The sequence below is a fragment of the Procambarus clarkii genome, chromosome 60, assembly GCF_040958095.1.
Source record: "Procambarus clarkii isolate CNS0578487 chromosome 60, FALCON_Pclarkii_2.0, whole genome shotgun sequence".
NCBI classification, from domain to species: Eukaryota; Metazoa; Arthropoda; class Malacostraca; order Decapoda; family Cambaridae; genus Procambarus; species Procambarus clarkii.
In genome coordinates this window covers 8294090-8302329 of record NC_091209.1, presented here as the reverse complement: position 1 = coordinate 8302329, position 8240 = coordinate 8294090, and the positions used below count along the sequence as shown (strand labels likewise).

The following is an 8240-nucleotide window of genomic DNA, read 5'->3' as shown; positions in this document are numbered from 1 at the left end:
TTTTATCTTAAACTGGTTGAGAGAGGTACAGTCTTTAACATGGTTGGGAAGGTCATTCCACATTCTGGGTCCCTTGATTTGTAGAGCATTTCTAGTTTGATTAAGTCGTACTCTAGGAATATCAAAACTGTATTTATTCCTGGTGTTGTGCTCATGGGTTCTGTTACAACCTTCAATGAAGCTTTTGAGGTCAGGATTGGCATTACAGTTCAGCGTTTTATATATGTATAATACACAAGAGAGAATGTGCAGTGACTTAATATCTAACATATTCAGAGATTTGAGTAAGGGTACCGAGTGATGTCTGGGGCCAGAGTTGGTTATTGTCCTAATAGCAGCTTTGTGTTGGGTAATGAGAGGACGTAAATGATTTTGGGTAGTAGAACCCCAAGCACAAATACCATAGTTGAGGTATGGATAGATGAGGGAGTAATAGAGAGTAAAGCTGATAGTTAGTTCAGGAACTAAGAGACATTGCTACACTCAGTCAGCTGGTGACTGCCTCCCTCACTCATTCAAGGTCAGGTGCACTAAATTTCTCCCCCAACAATACTGTTTTGGGGTGTTATTACGCTATTTACACACACTATATATAAGTATCTACATGTTGTACGCACTGTAACTACACCTAAGCTTGTAGGGTGCATAGTGGCCACCCTCTACACAGCTAGACAAGTCATGCAGACGACGCCTCCTCTGTCACCCAAATGGCTCCTCCCAACGTAATCCTTTCGCTGTTATTACACTAATACACGTATTATATATAAGTATCTACATTTGTGTTTACCATAGAGAACCACTGAGCTGGTATGGTGAATGAATAGGTGGCCACACAGTCAGTAAACGACGCTATCTCCCTCCCACAGTATTACTACTCCAACACAGTGCTAATTAGCACAACAATCCTGCTATTATTACAATCCTGGTCATTTTTATCACAGTCAGGAGTCATCTGAATATTTATTGACATTTTTAAGGGATGCTGTGGTCACAAGCTGAACAGCAATGTTGTTCGTGTGCATGCGCCAGCCTTGGTTGCTCCAACAGTACTGTGGCGCTTTCACCAGAGAATATTTCCCACGATTTTTTTTAAACAAGGCGTCTGTTTACAAGAACCCTGAGGAAGCTGATGTGAACCCCATGTAGCCACGGGCATTTGAATCGTGCCTGGCACCCTATGGTGTATATATACGCCATGCGCACCGTGGGACATGTTACTCATAGCGTATATATATACGCCATGCGCAGTTTAAGGGTTAAACCATATGGGGCAAGGTCAATTTGTTCCTTGAGAGATTTCATCCCACCCATCTAGGCCTGTCCCCTATCCCTTCCCCCAGAAAAAAAAATCGGTAGACCTACATCCACTAATGTTTGTTAAGGTTTGCGAATTGCCTTTCCAGGAGAGTAATGTAGTGAAGTATCTTCATAATAACCCTGAAGCACATTTAGGTAAGTACCAATCCATCATAACCTAGCTTTTTCATGTTTATATTAAAAACACAATCTAACGCAATCATAATCTATTTAATACGTATTTATCATTTTGAACGTTGGCACATGCTAGAGCGAATAATTCCATATCAGTCGTAACTACTGTACATGACAATTAGGCTTGGCCTCTTCTTTTGATAATTATTTAATGACATGAGTTATTGGTGGGCCCAACATAATGACCAGGGTTTACACTCATACAAACTCAACCAGTCCTATATTAATACTAGTACAGTATTCACAAAATTTATTATACAGTACAGTCTTCATTCTGACTGACATATGATAGAACAATCATTATATATATATATACTGTACTGTATACAATCATTATTGAAACCAAACATGTAAAATGATAAAACTTGTGGCAAAGGAGGGAGAGATCAACCCGTTCTCGCACTTTCGTATAGTCAATATTGACTTATTAAATGTGCATAAGTGACATACTAATTTATTGTGAATATTTTAGTTTACCTTGAAATGCTTCATAGAAAACACCGACCTTACCTAACCTTCTTAGTATGTTAAGATAAGCATCTTATTGCTTCGTAATTACAATTATTACTTAACCTATATAGGTATAGGTTAGGTATAGGTTAAGTAATAATTGTAATTACGAAGCAATAAGATGCTTATCTTAACATACTAAGAAGGTTAGGTAAAGTCAGTGTTTTCTATGAAGCTTTTTCAAGGTAAACTAAAATATTCACAATAAAGTAGTATGTCACTCATGCACGTATTTAATAAGTCAATATTGACTATACGAAAGTGCGAGAATGGGTTGGAGAGATGGATATTGTCCTCCCTCACTCTCCACATTTGCCAGTTAGTCGATTGCAACATCAATCACGCCGGGAGTCGGATTACACCACACGTTTCTCATCAATTTTTCTCTAATGAAAATGTATTCTAACTACTTTTACAATGTTCAGTATTATGGTTGCTCCAGTGGGACAATGTGTTAATAAAAAAGGCAAAAGCAAATTACAGTGCAAATAATGCAGTGATTGACAATATAATCTCAGAGCCAACCAACCAGCAATGATGTTTGTATGTCAACATATAGAAGGCCTATTATATTGGCTCATGTGAGACAGCTCCTATTTATATCTATAATATACTGTATATATAGTGAGTGAGTTTGGGTGGATATAAATAGAAGATGCCATGTTTGGGCCAATAAGCTTTCTGTGGTTTATGATCAAATGATGATTTCTTAGACCTGGTTTGCTTCATTACAAAATACAGTTGTGAAAAACGTATGAGCATAATCAGTATACATATGTAATTTGTCTGTACAGTGGAACCTCTATTAACGAGTTTAATCCGTTCTGGCACCGAGCTCGTTACCTGGAAAACTCGTCTTTGGAAACAAATTTCCCCATTTAAGGGGGCGTCTGGTTATTATAATGAAAGTTGTTCAATGTCAACCAATATTATTTTTCTAGTTGTATATGAAAAGTGCTTAAATTGTCCCAAGTTTCAGTACTGCAGCGTAAATAGAAAGGGAGTTTTTTTTTTTTTTTTTTTTTTTTTTTTGAACGTTTTTTACACATTTTCAAGTCCACACTTCAGAACACACGTTTCAGATAAAATTATTCTGTGACACTTTTCTGACACATTAGCATATAATAAAGGATTTGGGGATTTAGAATTTCCAAAACATCTTTAGTTTTCCTAATACAAATGTTCAAAGTTCCCCAAAATTTTTTTGCAAATATGGCATGTTTATTGCTATTATAAAATCAATAAATGAACTTAGAGAAAAATGAAAGCCCCCCAATGTAGAGACATGCCCTCCACATATACTGTGTAAGTTTCATGTAAATTGAATAAAAAAAGAATGAGTTTTGTAAACGTTTGTGTCAATTGAAAAAAAAACAGAAATGAATAAAGTCTAAGGTTCTAAAATCTGTGGCTGGGGTTGACATCAACCAATTTTCTCCAAAATTGGCATCCTTACAGATAGGCTTACGTACAGTCAGGTGTGTAAGTTTGATGCAAATCGCCCCCAAAAAAAATGAAAAAAAAAAAATTTAAAAAAAAAAAGAAAAAAAAAATCCTTTTTTTTTTTTTTTTTCCTTAAATTTTTTTTCCAATTAAACTAATAATAATATTTGTTTAATATATGCTATTGTGATAGCAAAGAGTTGTAGTTATGATTTCAGTTGACACTTTTGATTGATAATCGATTTTGACCATTTTTGCATAATTTTCACAACTACTTCAATATTTTTTTTCTCCCTTCCTATTTATGCTACAATGCTGAAACTTTGACCAGATGAAACACTTTTCATATAGAACTTGTCAAAAAAGTTTGATTGAAATCGAATGAGTTTTCATTTTTGCATTTTTGGACCCAGATGCCAACCAGACGCCCCCTTAAAATAAAGGAAATAAATTTAATCCGTTCCACTCCCAAAAACATCCATACTTGTATGACTTTTTTATGTAAATATAATACTGCACATGTAAATATAAATGTTTTGTTGTAGTGTTTTAATATTTACTTTACCTTATGAAGAGTAGTTGCTGGCTTGAGGGAGACAATGGAGAGGTGGGAAGGAGGAGAGGGGTTATGGTGTGGAAGGAGAATCCACCTCTGAGTCAGGCGGACTCTCTCTTCTTGGGAATTTCACCCAAATTTCATTTCAAATGTCACACAAGGATGCGTTAGACCAGCACCAAATAAAAAACTACGTTGATTACACTCGTTGTGTCAACAATATAATAGTCTTACCCCGAAGATACAATACAATGCCGTTTTCTCAAATAGGCAATGTGGTTATTAAAGGAAACGGAAATTTCATGGCAAACTTGTATACAATCCCCAAGTCAATCGGATAAGAATTGGATTTTATAGAAATATTTGCTCAAATGACGCTTGAGCGCGGTGTTTGGGAACATTCAAGAGAAAAAAAGTGTGTTATGTTCAAGCGACATATACCTGCGAAAGTGATAACACTTTCATAAAGTGTTATCACAAAGTGATAAATTAATTAAACATTTTCACACACCGGGTTGTCACTGCTTTATCAGGGCAGCTTTTCCAAGAATGCGTTCACCTTTTCAAACATTCCAAACACTTCCCTGATCTCAGTTTAAGAGGCAGCATCCTCCCTTACCTCCTCATTCCCTTACTAATGGTGTAAATTGTTGATGAGGACCTGCCATACTTCCTTGTGAGATCAATCACACAGACACCACACTCATGCTTTGCTATAATTTCCTTCTTTAAATCCACAGTAATTGTGTCTTTCTTCCTCTTGACAACACTATCTTTAGCAAGCAGCTTCTTTGGAGACATCGTTTGTTACAAATTGTAGTCGCAAAACCACTAAAAACCCAAAGAAAAGCTCAAATAAATCCAAAGGGATGCTTGTCGTGTGAGATACAACAACAACACTGGCGTCGGAGGCGTCCGAGAATTTGCGAGAACCCGCGAGACGCTAGGAAGCGCCATGTGGTTTCACTCGTTAATAGAGGCGAGCTTGTCAATAGAGACAAATTTGCTGCGAGTGGCTTGCTCGTTACTGGAAAAACTCGTTAATAGAGCCACTCGTTAATAGAGGTTCCACTGTATAATGGTATTGTATACCATGTAGATTACATCATTGTCATCTTGAGGTTATCTTGAGATGACAATGTTGTAATCTACCTGGTACTGTATACAATACCATTATACAGACAAATTATATATGTACGTATACTGATTATGCTCATATGGTTTTCACAACTGTATGGTTATGGTAACATTTGTGACAACTATTTGCAAAGTAAGCAATCATGAAATAATAGCAGGATTTTTTGTGGGACAAGGTAAACTCCTCCACATCCATATATTATATCCATATTAGTATCATTAGTATAAAAAACAGACAATAGTTGTTTAAATCAATGTATAATCACATTATTCAGTGAATCAACATGTGACGGATACCCGTACTTTGAAGATTAAAAAGTGAACCGTTGTGCTGAAGGTGGCAAGAAAAAATTACCTGATTCTCAAATAGCTGTCGAAATGCTTCCACACTTGTGTGTGGTGGTTTGAGAAGTCCTTCTGTCAGCTGTCTCCACCTCACACAACCTAGTCATTATATAAATACAAATGATTTTTTAGTCCAATAAAATCATGTATGCATAAATATCCATTTGGAAAATGAAATGAAAGTTCTGAACAGTTTTCATGTTTCAACACTTTACCAAGGAAGTACAGATCGTTTATGTATAAATTTGGCACCAAATTGTTCCTCTGATTGCTTTATATGACTCAAAATAAAGAAGTGCATAAATGAATTTTTTTTGCCTATAGTATATCAAGATCGCTTGACTGCAAATTTACTGATCATTTTGTAATGTGCCTCAATAATTTTGTGTAAAGTAGTTATAATTTTGATATGGAATTGTTTACTAATGACTTCTCTACCCTATGCACTTGTTAAATGAAAAATATAGCAATTTTGTTAGTTTCTTCAGTTTGACAAATATTATGGATTTGTACTTTCTTAATGCACTTCATTTATTACGAAGATATTTCACTACACGACCATAATGGTAAGTTAGGTAACAAACCTGTATATGAATTAATATACAATGGTTGTAGGCCCCCTCAAAACAGTATTTTATCTGGGGGAGGGCTTGCCAGGGCCTGACAGTTCAAGCTAAATCCCCATGTAATGAAAAGATCTCATCCCATACAGTTGGTTCGAGTGAGCTGACACTAATTTAACTTGATATGGTGTATATGTTACAGCAGCATGTTTCTAATAGATAATAAAATAGTTGGAGCCGTCTATAGTATTGTGAAATGCCTAGTGTTATGAGTACCGGTCCTGGACATATTATATTCAGCATGTTGAGTGCTGAATGCACTCAAGAATACATCGATACTCTTAGGTACAGTATTTGAATAATAGTTGGAATACTCTCATTAGAGTTACAAATGTCACTTTACAGAGAGGTGTGATGTCTTCCGATCATTCTTTTAAGATTGTCCACTTAATAATGTTTAAATGTTACGCTCAATTTTTGCAAAGGTGAAATTTTCTTTTGTAGGTTTTTATATTTCAGAAGAGTTTGCTACACATGGAATTGGTGCATAATGGGAGACTAATTTTAAAAGTTTACTGTGACAGGAACATTACTGGGAGCCATTTAGATAGTGACAACCATCCCAGGAACACTGGTACCTCTATATTCACTACTTTTATAAGTTTATAAATTCTTCCACATTTGGGATTATTTTGGCAAAGATGTCTTGCTTATCTTAATGGAAAGAAGTCGTTGGGCAATGACATTATCGTTTTACTTGAGCTCTGTATTTGTGTAGTAGAAATACATTGTGCAAGTATTGTGCCAAGTGATGCTAGACCTGAGGCTTAAATATTTTTCATTCTACAGGAATTTTTAAGACGAATATTTTCCAATAGTGGGATAGTGTTTGCTATAGAGTGGGACCACATGTGCTCATCAGGATGCTGTATCAAACAGTATATACTCTCATTTTAGAATTGGGAAAGGTTAATGGACATTGGATTACTTATATATATAGTAATGTAACTGCTATGAATATTCCAACATTTTTTCCTCAGGACAGTTGTGCAGAGAATCCAGACAGCTTTACTGAGAACATCCCTGACAAAATACAGGCATGTTAAACTTGCATTTGCAAAACACATTGGGTGGTCTTGCAGGTCAGATACATATAAGAAGCTCTCTCAAGTCATGCAAACAGTTACCAGTTTAAACAGCTTGAATGCTTCTAGGCTTTAAGTGTCTTTTTAACAGCTAATAAGTGTCAAATTAATTCTCAAGTGCTTCCTGAATGCTTTCATTAACTGCCTATCAGGATTGATCTTTGGAAATGTTTAATTTAAAAAAAAACTGATCACTTAACATTGTAAATTATATTAGTACAGTACATGTTTCTTTTGATACTATTAAAGAAACATTGTTTATTAAATTCATCTCATTAATTTTAATGATGCTGAACATGCCTTTGAGAAGTATGACCTGCCAGTCTTGTTCAACACAATATTTCCTTTGTTTTGAAAGTAGCTTGTAACCTGTTTCTTGAGTGAATGCACTTCTTGAATGAGTGAGAAGCAGGTTTATTTAACACTACTTTAAGCCATGACATCTTACTAACTCCAAGTAGCACAGTATGTTGCAAGGTAGTTTGGGTGGAAAAAGTTTAAGGGAGAACTGTTGGTCTTAAGCTGCACTCTACATTCAAATTAATGGCAAGGATTATGTAAATAAGGTATTACTCATAATGCATACAATTTTCTTCTATTTTCTACTGCAACACTTTGCTACTGGTGCCATTCTTGGAATGTTTATCATTATCTAATTATAAGTAAGATCTGGGTATTTTGACTAATTCTTGTTTCCTTACCTAAGTATTAATATTTTTCCTAACTGCTGTCAAAAAACAACACACAATTAAAAAACACTGAATAGTTTCATGATTTGCACCCCACCATCAAGGAATACACCTCTGGTGTGGAAGATTTGAGAGTGGGAAACACCAGCTTAGGGATTGAAGCGACAGGCTTGCTAATAAAATGTATCCAAGTTAAGGGTTACGTGACCATATCCAGCTAAAGTAGCTTACATTGACATGTGCCCCTATTACATTGAGGGCTTCTTTGCATAGGTAGAGTTCAAATGTTGCAAGTTTCTGGAATAAATTGATAAATGATTATTCCACAAACTAGTTTTTAAAGTTACTGGAGCTTCATAAT

General features: G+C 35.5%; 1 protein-coding gene across 8 annotated transcripts in view; it reads left to right on the top strand.

The window, feature by feature from the left end:
* Positions 1-8240, top strand: part of Eb1 (microtubule-associated protein RP/EB family member 1) — a 93615-nt gene that overhangs the window by 51320 nt on the left and 34055 nt on the right. For 5 of the 8 annotated variants that reach the window (XM_069307436.1, XM_069307433.1, XM_069307435.1 and 2 more), the window contains exon 8: positions 7086-7142. The exons of 2 other annotated variants lie outside the window; for them this stretch is intronic. In XM_069307436.1, the coding sequence (XP_069163537.1) occupies positions 7086-7142 (57 nt within the window). Of the gene's footprint in view, positions 1-7085; positions 7188-8240 lie in introns of all 8 variants that reach the window. One more of the 8 variants, XM_069307438.1, reaches the window with a different exon arrangement.